At 35.9% G+C, this 15316-nt stretch overlaps 1 protein-coding gene across 1 annotated transcript in view; it reads left to right on the top strand.

The window, feature by feature from the left end:
- The window catches only part of LOC128221314 (uncharacterized), a 40306-nt gene that overhangs the window by 19246 nt on the left and 5744 nt on the right, over positions 1-15316 (top strand). The window contains exons 5-11 of the mRNA XM_052929853.1: positions 339-1310; positions 3445-3517; positions 4147-4317; positions 6966-7058; positions 7310-7531; positions 10011-11426; positions 13141-13254. Of these exons, the coding sequence (XP_052785813.1) occupies positions 339-1310; positions 3445-3517; positions 4147-4317; positions 6966-7058; positions 7310-7531; positions 10011-11426; positions 13141-13254 (3061 nt within the window). The remainder of the gene's footprint in view (positions 1-338; positions 1311-3444; positions 3518-4146; positions 4318-6965; positions 7059-7309; positions 7532-10010; positions 11427-13140; positions 13255-15316) is intronic.

Genomic DNA, 15316 nt, shown 5'->3' with positions numbered 1-15316 from the left:
CACCAAGTTTGTCATAGAGCATATTGTTATTGATCATTATTCACACTGACGGATCCAGGAATTAATAACTGGTGTGTGTGTGTGTGGGGGGGGGAACCCTAAAACCCCCTAAAATCTTATATAAAGGTGTTGAAATGGCACGTATAAAATAGTTGATGCATTTCAACCCTTTATTCAAGAATACTTTTATACATCTAATGCAGTGTTAATACTTATGAAAAAAATCTAACCATAATATATGAATTATAATTCACCGTTTTAATTGTAAAGTTATCAATTTAAGGTACATAAATTTCATTTGCCCCCAAATGCGAATATGTGTATGTGTCTTTTTTTAGACACCGGATGTGACATTTTACCGCGACAGGCCTACCGTCCCTGTTGCTTCCCCAATTGACTCAATTTTCAACGGCGGAAGTGTTAGAAGGGCCACCGCCTCCAATGCAAACGTCGGCCATCTTGGAGTTCACAACCACAATGTTGCATCCGCTATGGCGCCTATGAGAGCCGCTCCAACCCCCGGTACACAGACTGTACAGAAAACGGAAGTAGTCGAAACAGTTGTTGAGACGTCTAAACAAGACGCCGCTTCTAGTGCAGCCAAACAAGAAGTTGCCGGCGCTGCGTCATCGAGTGTTTCAAGTTCCGGTATTGGAGGAACGGAAACCAAGACGGCAGCTGCAGAATCTAAAGCCGCAGCTTCATCATCAGCCGCCGCTGCAACGGAGGCGAAGAGTGTAAAGAAAGTCAAGAAAACCACAACAACGGTTGTGCACTCCGCAGGCGGACATCCGGCGTCCGGTTCCGCAGTTGGTGGTGTACAGGAGGTAACACAAGTCGTAGAGGAAGTTTCTCAGCATCAAAACGCAAGTTCCGCTTCGGCGGCTTCTGCCTCGGCTTCGCAAGCAGCCGCCTCTGAATCAAGCGCAACGTCCGGAAGTGGCGTCTCCAACGGGGCGTATTCTTTAGTTGGTGATACCGCCGCTGCTGTTGCTGCCTCGTCAAGCGTTTCGTCGGCTGCAGCAAGCGCCGCGGCAACAAACACTAGCACAACATCAGTAAAGAAAACAACCAAAACAACGACTGTGACGAAACAAAATGGCGCCACACCTGTCACAGGCGCTTACGATGCTGCCTTTGCAGAGGTACACACCGGAAATGGTGCATCCAAGACGCCGACAGCTATTTTGTCCAACAATAACGAGAAACTGGGTGTTATTGATTCTAAATCGGCCATGATTGCTACTGAAAGGCCGAGGGCTGTTGCTCCCATAGTTGGTCGACGTGAACCTTCAAGCACAACTCCTCAGGTAATCATAGGAATCTACTTTTGTAATTCAAAAGTTGTACAACTATACAACAACAATCAATCTTCCAGTTGAAACAATGCTTACCATAGGCACCAGTGTTGGTCGGAGATGGTTACAAATTAATCTTTTTTGAACTCAACCTATATTTTTCTCAAATTAAATTGTAGATAGACAATCATTAAGTACTACGCTAAATCATTAAGAATTCCAATTTTCGCAGGTGTTTAAAGTTCCGCCTACTGCCAATCATCCGATACACACTCTCTATGTCAGAATTTAAATTGACAATATGTCAGCCAATGAGGTTGTATTCTAAGTCGGTTAGATAACTTGAAATCAAATCTTAATGATTAAGAAGTACTCTTTCGCTACGCTCACTCCGTCCATTCTTAGCCATTAAGATTTTACTTCATGTAATCTAACTTTTACATATTAATATATCCAAAAACCTTTTGTCCCCATCCCTGATCGACACTGCCTCCTGTGAAGCTATGAATTTCTTTGCAACCTCTAAAGTTTTCACTGAGAGCCTTTTTTACTTAGAATACAACCTTCATTTTCAGCCAGTGAGATTGCAGATAGGCAACCATTTAAAAGTAGACTTAATCATTACGAATTTCAACGTTCGCGGGTTTTTAAAGTTCCGCCTACTGCCAATCATCCGATACAAATTCTCTATGTCAGAATTTAGATTGACAATATGTCAGCCAATGAGGTTGTATTCTAAGTCGGTTAGATAACTTGATAACTTATGGTCAAATCTTAATGATCAAGAAGTACTCGTTTGCTAAGCCTACTTCGTCCATTCTTGGCCATATAGAATTTTCTCCATGTAATCTAATTTTTACATATTAATACATCCAAAAACGTTTTGTCCCCACTGATCGACACTGCCTCCGGTGGGGCTAATTTGTAAAGCTAGGATTTTCTTTGCGACCTCTAAAGTTTTCATTGAGAGCCCTTTTTTACATAGACAGTATGTTATTTAAGAAAGAAATTGATAAAATTGCTATACATTTGTATTATTATAGTAATAATAATATCTGTCATGTGTTCCTGTTCCGGATAGAAAAATCCGACCAGAGGCCACATAATTTGTGAAGAAAATACATAAAAAAGCGCATTTTTGTACATTTCACCAAAAAGGCGTGCGATGACGTTTACTGACGTCATGACGCGCAGTAATTTGTATTCACTGCATACGTAAAGTTCCTTCGATATCACGTCTTTTAAGGGTCATTTTGTTTTGTTATGAAGATATATTTTTGCAAAGTTAATGTTTATGGAACTCATCTATTGAAATCTCATAATTATGGTCACATAAAGTATATAATAAAATAAATAAAAAGTATTACGTCACAGCGCGTGACTCATCTGGCATGGGGGGGGGGGTGCCAGATGGAATTTTCCAGCTGACGTCACCGGAAATGCCTATCCGGTGTGCTAGAAAAGTTTGTCCTATTTCCTCCCTTTAATATATCACTTCAAAAAACTAACGACATTATGAAGATATTCGAAAATGCAATCCATGCAACCATAATATAATGGTTTATTAGCATGAATAAAATACAGACAAAATGTCAATGTAAATATCTTAAATGCACACTCTGCATCCTAATGATGAATGGCTTATATTGAAGTGAAACTCTTATTCAAAATCAATACAAACACATGTATAACAAACATAAATTTTGAGTGATACACCTTCAACTACTTACTAAATAATGCATTTAAGGAAAATATTAATTACTGATAACAAGTTTATAACCGTGTATTTAATAGCTGAAAACGCAAAAATATTAAATGATTGGTGAATGCTAAAAGATTTACTGTGACCAACTATGGTTTCATAAGGTAGAAATACCCTGATTTCTGCACATTTCTTTGTAATTAAACGCACCATCCTTCATAACAGCCATTGTTTTCGACATTTATTTATCCTTTTTGGTAAATTCAAACAATTGTATTAAGGTGAACTGTAAATTTTATAAAGAATACTTTTTTTACTTGAGTAACATACATATCTCGTTCATGTCCAGTCTTCTTTTAAACACGGTGTATATCTTTCTAGACAATTTTGTTTTTGAAAAAAATCAAAATTGAATAATATGATTAGACATTGCTCTAATTTTAGACATCTACGGAGGAACAGGAAGTAGAAGGCGAGGAGGTAACCGTGGCATCCTCGAGCGCTTCTCAATACACAGGTAATTTTAGAGGATTTGTGACGTTATGACTATCTATAATTCATTTGAACTTATTAATCAAAATAACCTATTCAATGCTCCCGCAATGTTCTTAAAACATTGCAAGATGAAAGGGAGAGTAAAAACAAATATTTAAGTTATATTATTTCTAATTGTCTCCCTTCACATATAACTTATTGAATTGTACCTTTCACATGCTATAGAATAGAATGCTGTTTTTTTTTTCGAATTTTGTTAACGTTGTCTTTCAACAAAAAATGATATTGTAGGCATCACATGAACTCTGATTTTTGAATACAATTAAACTATACAGTCAAAACCCGCTATGTCGAAGTCGTAGGGACCTGGGAAATACTTTGAAATAACGACCATGCGATATAACCGAAATACAAAACATGTATAATTAAACCCAACACATTTGAATTTGTTTTCGAGCTAACAGAGTTCGACATAGCGAGTTGCGACTGTTCATTATTTTGTTAGTAACAAAACATGATTAGTTCACATACCGAAGATGCTATTTCTGTAAGTTGCATCGTTATATTAGATGGAATGAAGTATGTAGCATTATTAGTATTATTTTTCAGAATTTTTCAAATAAATTTTGCAATTCATCCCCCTACTTATAGACGTACGTGCGGTTGCGCGTAGCCCAAACATCTCCAATGCGCATGCGCAGTACCGTCTGCCGCAAGGTGCGGTTGGATGGGCGGCTTCAAACCCTGACACTGCCCTCGGGGCAAGTGGTCGTGTTAATACGACAGATGTACCAGTTGAGATCGCACTCCTCCCCAACAACAGTATTTATAATGTTGCTAAGATGTTTGATGTACACGTACTATGTCAACTTTGTTCTTGATGCAAGGGACTACAAAGGTGTATATTAAGCAGATCAAAAATGAGACTTACTTGGTAAAAGACTACCTCAACATACATCTGTTTCCCGATGTTTAGAGCATTGTTAAAGTTAGCCAAGTTGACTAATAGGACAGTTGTTAACTTTAAAATGTTAAATAGTCTAAATGTTTCATAGACACACATGTGATTTACGGTACTTTTTAAACATATTGAGATTTTTTTTTTCAACTTTAAATGTTTTATCTAAATATATCAGAACATGATAAAATATTTAACTTTTAAAAGTTAACAACGGAGCGGTTAACAATGTCGCAAACTTACAGAAAGTTCTGAACAATCGACCCAATTGTTTGTGGTTTGAGGTGTTCTCGAAATTAGTTCAGTTGGACCCCGATGACTCGAACTCCTACGGACCGGCGAAAATACCTCAAGTCTTGGAAAATTCGAGCCAAGCGGGAATGCTTACATTCAGTTTAAAGAAATCCGTCCTTTACATCAAGTTCGAGCCAATAAAGAATTCGAGCCAAGCGAGTTCGAGCCAACGGGGTTTGACTGTATAACAACTATAATGTTCGAATAATTGATGACAAGTGGTATCGATACACACTATGGCATATGCAAAGGATTTATTTTGAATGTTAGTATCAGATAAAATACAAAAAAAACACAAGAGTTTAAAGCTGCACTCTCACAGATTTACCATTTTTACAACTTTTTTATTTTTTGTCTAGGAAACAGCATTGTTTTGCGTAAATATCTGCAAACCAATGATATAAGACTGCTGACAAAAATCAGATGTAGATTTTTATATTTCCGTTCGAGAATTAATGTTTTATGACTTAAAACGTTACAAACGCTTTAAGAAAAATGCATAAATCATAATTTTTTAACTGAAATATAACAATATACGAATTATTTATTTTGTCAGCAGTCTTTTATAACTGTTTTCCATGGATTTTCGCAAAAATTGGCTCGTTCCAAGACAAAAATTAAAAAAGTTGTCAAAACGTTCAATCTGTGAGAGTGCAGCTTTAAAACCCACTTAACATTTTGAATTAAAGATGTCCTCTTAATTAGTCCATTGCATTTACTAAGGTTGACATAACTGTACTTCACTCAGTTATATATTCGGTCAGAGAATTTGAACATATGCAGCCACACGACTAACTGTCATGATGAGATTTAACATTTCAGATGATCATTATCATATTTGGACGTGATGTGAATGATATAGAGAATGCCTGCATTTATTATAACTGTCATGTCTGGTCATATATGTATACTGTATTAATTAACAATGTGATGTATATCGTGAGAATGGTACCCGATTGATAAGGTAGTCAGTTTGATGCCGACAACTATTTATTTCATATCCTTGGAAGATTGTTACTGTTTTTTTACAAATATCATACAAATATTGCTAATATTACCCATGGCTAAGTGAAATGGCGAGCTTATATGTTTATCTGGTACCTTAAATGATACCAAAATATGAATAAGTTTTATATTATAACGCATATGTACATGGGTAAGTATGCTTGACTTTGATCCTATACACAGAAAAAGATGGGGGTGGGGTAAGCAAGATTGAAACCGAAAAAAACCTCGTTAAAATGCGTTAATTTCGATATACAAATGTAACATTATATCTAGTAAGACAGCTTTTATAAGCAAGATGTATTTTGACTTTATTTTTATTTTTGACACTTTGACTTTAAAAAGTAACCTTTTAACGTATTATATACACGAGAGTTAAAAATGAAGACAAAGTACTAAACTATCGTGAACAATAGACGTTCAAACTCTATAGCTAGTTCAGAACTATGTCATTGGGTAATGGAGGATGAACTATAATGTTGGACTTGCCGTTTTATTTAACCACTAACCAAGAAGGGAATGCACCATTCGTTAAAACTGAATGTTTTTATTTTTGTTTTGTATTGTACGTCAAATGCTATGCCTGCTTCTAACTTATGTACACGTCCTAAATTTCCTGTGTTAACTTCATCAGTGTGTCCTATGTCAAATTAACATACTCATATGCATATCATGCATTTGTTATATTAACATACTTATATTCATAACATATGCAGATCACAAATTTTATTCTAACATAACCAGAAAAACAACAACATTAACCTAACATATATAAATACACATATAAATACTTTGGATTATTGCGTAATATTTATTTGGTACTACATGATAAGTATACATAAAATTTAAAACATAATATCTTGTAACGTTGAAACAAACATTTTCACAGAAACTTGCGATCACATTTAAAAAAAGCAGTCAACTTTGATGGAGCACAATATAGCTTGATGCAAAACGTTGTCGTTTCTTTTCATGTTCGTGCTTTAAAAAGTTTATCTCATATGATTTTAAAACAAAAACATATATTATTGTGTAATTTTGTTTTCGTTTTAATCTTTAAATAAATTTATCCTAAATCTTCATTAAACTTTAATATTTTTTTTTGCAACAACCTATAGAGTGCCCCTTTACCCTTTATTGTGCCCCTTATCAATTTCAACTATATTTAGGTTCAACACAACATGTAAAACATTTTTATATTCTCTTATTTTAGACACACAGGTCGCCTACACCGTGCTAACTAATGCACGTGATCTTGGACAAAACAGCCAACCAGAAATAAATTTGTTATATAGACATAAAAGAGGTAATTTGTAATCCAATCATATTTGATAGTCATTCTGAACAAAACGTTGTCGAGAAATATGTTTTATCAAGAATGATTAAATATTGCCACTTGTAAATAAGGTAAATACTACGGATTCAGTTCGTAATTTACAATTTGTTAGAATAGGTTATCACTATTCAAATAAAGGCGGCCCGATATGATGGCACATGTAAAACGGGCGACCGAACGCTATTTACCAAGCATCTTTATTTTCGAAACACCATTTGCAGCTTTGCGTGACTGGTATGTTTATTACACACGTACCGGAAATGCACCCAAACGAGGTCGTAGACCTGGGGCTTCCCGCCCGGCCCCATCGTCAAGATCTAACCAATCAAAGCGCGTCGCTGGTTGGTCGGGCGGTCCTGCTACACCGGAGCCCGCCCTTGGGGCCAACGACAGAGTTAACACAACGGACCTTCCCGAGGAAATAGAAATCCGTCCAGATAAAAGTAAACAAAAAGCTGGCTTATACATTATAGTACATGGTGTACATACAGCGTAATTTTACAGCATATGTTAACTAAACGTGTGATGGGTAAATCTGACATTTTCAAGCAGAGATTCTTGTTTTAGCTATCATTTTTTTTCCAATATCCAATTCTACAAAATCAATGGCCGCCAGAATAGGGTTTAAATGTGTGCACGCTTTAGTCTATTAAGAACTCTTCTAACAAAAAAGAGGGACAAGAAGACAAGTACCCCATTTGTCACACATTAACCTTTAAATACTGAATTGTTTTTAGTAAGAATGTGCCTATTTGCTTCTAATAGTTATGCATGCATCATGCATACGCCTTTTTCGCATTGCACAGCTTTCCAAACGTATATACTTGCGAATCAATATTGTCCGGCTTAAAAATGTCCGAAATATGCATCAAGTTTATGTTTACATAAGACGTTTTAGCCACGCGGTATTTACACCGTGAAGTACAAATGTATATGGAATAACGCTGCTTGTTTGTTCGATACTGGACGCAATTGTAATCCAACAAGGTGCATGTCGGCCACAACTGTCAAATTTTAATCCCTAACCCTTTAACAAAATAAGAAATGTGCGTGGATCGTTCAGAACTTTGTTTCAGGCAACAATTTTCTTTGTTAACCACATCTGTAAAAATTCAAATGTTTACTACGATGGAACATTCATGTTAAAAAAATCGTGATTTGTGGTACACATCTATAAGGAAAACTGTTTCAGCATTACATGTTTTCATTCAAATATATCAGCATGTCATAAACAAGTGTACCATTTAAGGAATGAATTGCGGGCGTGATGTCATTATCGGGGTATGAACGCAATTGGGCTAGTCAAAGTGTGTGGAGTCCGAATATATTTATATTTTACGGGCTCTGCTGACACAATACAAACAATAACAAGATCAATAGTTTTCATGTATATTGTTATGCGATGAATCGCGATCCGAACATATCCGAAGATGTTGCGTTCATCGATTGATAAACGCAATTGCCGAAAGGTTGTTCATTTAAGGAATGGAAGTTGAGGTGTAAATATTTAATGTTATCATCAATGTTAAAGCTGCACTCTCACAGATTGACCAATTTAACAACTTTTTTATTTTTTGTCTTGGAAAGAGCAAGTTTTAGCGTAAATATCTGCAAACCAATGATATAAGACTGCTAACAAAAATCAGATCGTAAATTTTCATATTTCCGTTCGAAAATTAATGTTTTATGGCTTAAACCGTTACTAACGGTTTAAGAAAACGGAATATTTTTTTCAATTTTTGAACTTATACATATAAATCTGCGATCTGATTTTTTGTTAGCAGTCTTATATATCAGGTTTCCTTGGATTTTTCGCAAAAATTGGCTCGTTCGAAGACAAAAAATAAAAAAAAATGTGAAAACGTTCAATCTGTGAGAGTGCAGCTTTAACTTTCAACAAAGTTCTGAACAATTGGCACAGTCAGTATTGAATTTAACCACGAATATGAAAAAATATTCGACAACATTTACTCTAAACACTACGCATTAACATAATGATACTACAATTAATGTTAAACTAATGTTATTGCATTATAACAATATCTCAGCTCAGATGATTGCCATTTCATTCAAATATATTTATATAATCGTTCTTCGACCAAAAATTATCTTGCTTTTAAAATGAGTCGGACCGTCAAGTCAACTACACGACGAGGCTGGAGCTATATTTACGACCAATCGTAGGTCCAAGTTTAGACCATGAAAAAAACACTCATTATATAACAAAGAGTCATCCTCTTTTCTTTTCTTTTTTTAAATAAATGTGAAGATTTTCGAAAAGTAATAAAATTCAGCAGAGTTCATAATAAAAACTCAACTGGAAAGAAAGTGAAAATAAAAAGAAGACTTGCAGTTATGCCACTTATGTCTGAACTTAGACTTTGAGACTATTCGTAAGCATGGCCCCGTTAGACCACAAAGCTTTGATAACTTTGTTCCGATCTACTAAAAGTTAAACACAATCATGGTTGTCCAATCAAAAATTAATATACATTGTTATATCCACGATAACTACCTGTATGGGTTTTGTTCAACATTATTGTTAAAAATAACAACACAAGTGTATTCGAATAATAATAATAATAATAATAATAATAATAATAATAATAATAATAATAATAATGATGATGATGATGATGATGATAATAATAATAATAATAATAATAATAATAATAATAATAATAATAATAATAATAATAAGGCACTTTGATGGAAGTTAACACATATATTAACTGCTTTAAGGTATTACTTAAAATACATAATATTTAAACAAAATATTTTAAAGCTTTTTTAGATATTTTCTGTTATTAAAAATTTAATTCATTTTTCGATAATTCTTCTTAAGTTGCTTAACATCATAATTGTTATAATGAAGAATAAAACGTACACTCGTCATGTGATACATTTATGAGAATTACCCAGCTCCTGCGGAGAGGCGTTTAGCCTACCGACTGAAAAATCCAAAGATCACGGAAGCTGAGATACTGGCAAAGGAGAAAAAGATGTTCGCTGCAAGAGCTAGGGCTAATGCCAGGCAGGCGGTTCCCGTTCAATTAGCTCCTCCCGTGTATGCAACATTACCGCCAGGCGCCACCGATCCGCCACTGACACCAAAGCCAAAACCACCTGCTCAGAGACCACCTGCATGGAAATCACCTGCAAAAACCCTAACGGCTAAAAGACCACCTGTAAATACGAGACCGCGTAAGACGTTGGTTGCTCAGCGTCGAGAAGCGGCAATGAAATTAAATGCTAAGCCTACATCTGCACGTAAGACGTTTACATCACAGCGCCGAGAAGCAGCAATGAATTTAAACCCTAAGCCTAAATCGGCGCCTAAGACGTTGACACAACAGCGTCAAGAAGCAGCAAGGAAATTAAATATACAGCCTGTATATAACCCGACACCTCCCACAACTGCAGCATATCCGACAACTGACATTTACTATGCTACAGATTCGACAATGCAAAATACGCCAGGGAATTATCCGACGTCGACACAGTATTACTCCGATTTCAATAACAATCGTGGTAATAACTTGAATGGGAACAACAATAATAACAATCAACAATTTAAAATGAACCAGCCGCGACAACAGTGGTCTAATCCAAAGCCACCGCAGCAACGACGGCAGGGACCACCACCACCACAAAGTTTCCAGTTGAAGCAGATACAACAACAACCACAACAGCCTGTAGGTTGGAACAAGACTCCACCACAAATGCAGAATGTCAACCCTGTCCAACCAATCAAACAACCGCCAATCATGGGCAATACAAAACCTGTTTATCAAGCACCACCACCTATGCAGAATTTCAAACCTGCTCCACAAATGCAAAAACCACCAAACATGGGCCACACGAGACCTATTTACCAACAACCGCATCAACAACAGCCGCAACCAAATCAACCAAAAAGTTGGCAGCAGCAAAAAACACTGCCTATTCAGCCAAATAGTTGGCAGCAGCAAAAACCACCACAGAAGCAACAGCAAAAACCGCCACCAAACCAGCAAAATAATTGGCAGCAGCATAAACCACCACAGAATCAACAAAATATTTGGCAACAGCAAAAGCCGCCACCAAACCAGCAAAATAATTGGCAGCAGCAACCACCTCCGCAAAATCCGCACAATAATTGGCAACAACAGAACCCGCCACCAATCCAACAAAATAATTGGCAACAGCAACAACCACCGCAAAATCAGCACAATAACTGGCAAAAGCAAAAACCACCACCAAACCAACAAAATATATGGCAGCGGCAGCCACCACCGCAATTTCAACAGAACCATTGGCAAAATCAACGCCAACCTGCAAATCAACAACAGCCAAAAGGTAAAACTAAACTAAAATGGTTTTAATAGTTAAGGTTAAAACATTCCATTTCGCTACTTACATTTGCATTGTCAGCTTAAGAAATGGGTGTTTAGAGGCAAGTGCCAACTTCCAAATGGATAACAAGAACACAAACTGCGTATTGTAAACTGATGGGGAAGGTCATTAAACGAAAAATGTTCCTGCCGAAACAACAAACACATTTATGACCGAATCGTTTCTCCAAATCGGCAGTGCTTAGTGTGGTATGTGACTTATTTGTAAAACCAGGGCCAGGTCTTACCTGAAAACTTCTTGTTCAAAAAGCAGATATAATATCAAGCCAAACATATGTATTTACGGATATATGACGAAAGTAGGACAATGGGTTAAAAGTACAAAACTCTTAAGTGAGAAAATCCATGGAGAAAAACTAACTAAACCCTTTAATACAATTCCATAAAAAAAAGGTTTTGTCGTAAAACCAGTTCTACGTCCTCTTTTATGACCTGTTTTATGTACATATCTTGATAATATATTCTGACTTTTGCAGGTACGGCACAGCATCGAAGAGTATTCGCATTTCATTATGTTTGAGGCCCGTCCTTATTTATCATATTTTACTTAAACTTAGATAGTGAGTTGTATAATCATACATTCCAGCCATGTTTTGTGTTTGTAGGTCACACTTGCAGAGATGATACATCACGATGTCGGCAGAGCAACCATTATTTTATATCGAAATAATGCAAATTGTACATTTATTAAGGCGTTTTATTTTAAGGATTCTTTTTAATTATTATTCAAACTTTGCAAAACGTGGACTTAACCAGAAGTGTATCCCACAGAAGTAACGAAGGAATAACAGGACAACCACAAGGACCACAACAGGGGCCATTCCATTGTAATTAGATACCATCATTAAAAACTAAAACTTCCATAATTTTGAATAACTTTGATCTGCCTATATTGGATCGAATAGTTTTCTACAAGGCCTGTATACATGTAAACCCCACATATAAGGGTTCGAGATGCAACGGCATACTGAGATGAATTTGTCATAATGTTCTGTATTGAAAATAAATTATTTTATATCTAAAGAACAGGTCAAGCCGGGCCGACGGATGGTTTCATTCAGCATAGTTAGCCAAAGAAACAACAGCCATCTGTGTGCCTCTATGTACAGGTGATACGGGGTTCGCTACACAGTCTATATACCCTACAACGCCTCCATCAAGACGACAGAGACGAAAAAGGGTCAGGAATTGATTAAATATTTGAAATATTACAGATTTTCATTAATATAACTCTATGTGCATGTCAAAGCGGACCATCGATGTTCGCTACACAGCCTATATACCCTAAAACGCCTCCATCAAGACGACAGAGACGAAAAAGGGTCACGAATTGATTAAATATTTGAAATATTACAGATTTTCATTAATATAACTCTATGTGCATGTCAAAGCGGACCATCGACGTTCGCTACACAGCCTATATACTCTACTGCGCCTCCGTAAAGACCACAGGGACCAAAACGACCAGGGTTTGACTGAAAGTTTGAAATATTATAAATTATTTTAATTATAATTCTATGTGCAGGCAGACTGCACCAACGGGGTCAGCTCATATACCCTACGGCGCCTCCATCAAGGCCACAGGAACAAAAAAAGGTCAGGGTTTGGCTGAAGGTTTAAATTATTATTAATTGTTATAATCTTAACTCTATGTGCAGGCCAAAATGGACGAACAGGGTACGTTACTGAGCCTATGTACCCCGTGACTCAACCTCCTACACCACCTCCTCGTAGACGCAACAATAGACGAAGGTTTAGAAACCCGCCCCAAAGTATGTATACAATTTCAATTTATCACATGGTTTGATATGTTTAACCTGATTTTGTAAAGTCTGTGATTTTTTCTCCATTTTGGCCTCAAAGCCGAGGGCCATTTCATCGATGTGTTTGTCCAAATCTTTAACCTACACCAGAGGAGGGATAATGACTCTTTCAAATAAACTATAATTGTGATTTTTTAAGGATTGCTCAATTTTATTGACCTTAACGAACAGGTACTTACTGCGTCTTTATTTGATATAGCTTTGAATCTTATCGCAACATTCCGTAGAAGTGTTCTTTTTTCTCTCAAACTCCATGCAGTGCTACTTCCCTTACAGTAAAGCAATCATTACCACCATGCAAATCACATGGATATAAACTAGTAAATTATGTAAATTATCTTGAAATTTACATATGTTTTGTATATTAACCTCATTCCAGCTTAAATATTTGAAATTGGATCAAAGATATCCCATGAAAGAGAGAATAAAAAACTTTAGAAAAGTTTATATAAAGTTTATGTAGCTGAGTCCAGCTATACTCGTCCATGGTGGCAGCGATCTGGTCTGCTTGTCAAGGGAGATCACTGCGTAGAAGATTGCTTTTTCCTTTATAATCATACATGCAAACATTTTATTTTAAAATCTTCAATGTTTGGCCTCTCTGAAGTTTCATTCTTTAAATGGTACCCTTTGAAGTAAGTATTATATTTTAAATGTTCATAGACATATATCGCAAATATGATTCTGAATAGAAGTTTGTCTTATTTTATAAATAGCAAAGTGGTTATGCAAACGCAAGTTAGACATATCGAACTTCACAATTTTTGGTCGAATATGAACAAACGAACGAAATGAGTATCATGTAGTTTTATTTGTTATGATGGAATTTAAGATTGAAGATATTTACTACATTGCATGTACAAGGTCTTCTACCCATACATATCAAATTATATAATTACTGCGACTATTGATGTTAAAAATACCTGAAAGTAGACAGTGCTTTGGAGACTTGACCCTTTTGTCTCTTTGTCGGTCTAAGTCGTCAACTAGAACTACTTAAGTTATGCTGCTATATATTTTATTTAAGGAATGAATTGCGGGGTTGATGTCATTATCGGGGTATGAACGCAATTGGGCTGGTCTAAGTGTGTGGAGTCCGAAGACTCCACGCGTACTTTGACCAGCCAAATTGCGTTGATATCCCCGATAATGACATCAACCCCGCAATTCATTCCTTATATTTACACCAATACTTCATTATTTTATTCAAGAAACGTTAAAAAAATACTTCATTTCATTTCGGATTACCTTTCAGTAATCCTTTCTTACCCATTCTGTAAATAGGACGACCCGACTGTTACCGGAAACATTTTTTTTTCAAATGAGGTCACAATAACGCGGGAAAAGATCAACCACTTGAAATCACTTTTAAACGTAAGTTTGAAACACTTTTGGCAACAAAACGTTTAAAATATAATAACTTTGCACTTTCTAAAATGTTGATTTATATTTTACGGGACCTGCTGACACAATACAAACAATAACAAGATCAATAGTTTGCATGAATATTGTTATGCGATAAATTGCGATCCGAACATATCCGAAGATGTTGCGTTCATCGATTGATGAACGCAATTGCCGAAAGGCAGTTTATTTAAGGAATGGAAGTTGAGGTGTAAATATTCAGTATTTAAATGTATGAACACATATTTGAGGAAAGACAAAATAATTGTTGCCATTCGAGATGTTGTTACAGATTTAAGATTTTTGAAGTCACAACTAAGATTCTGTAATGAATAGGCCATTGAAGTATTGCAATTTATACTTTTATGGCTATTCTAAACACAACTGTTGATTTGTAAGGAGCTACTTCAACGCAACGAACACGTGTAACGTCGTCTGCGAAAATTGGTCCTGTGGAAGCATTCATCACCAACCAAATTAAAAAAAAAAACGATTGGATAATGAAATAACACCTTAAACAAATGTTTGTAAACTTTAAAAAAAGTAAAAAATGGTAATTAATGTCCCGATTGCCTGCTTATTAGGCACAACACGTTGTAAAAAAAAT

This window comes from Mya arenaria, chromosome 16 (assembly GCF_026914265.1).
Source record: "Mya arenaria isolate MELC-2E11 chromosome 16, ASM2691426v1".
Lineage (NCBI taxonomy): Eukaryota > Metazoa > Mollusca > Bivalvia > Myida > Myidae > Mya > Mya arenaria.
The sequence above is the reverse complement of the archived record's forward strand: the minus strand, read 5'-3'. Positions and strand labels throughout refer to the sequence as shown.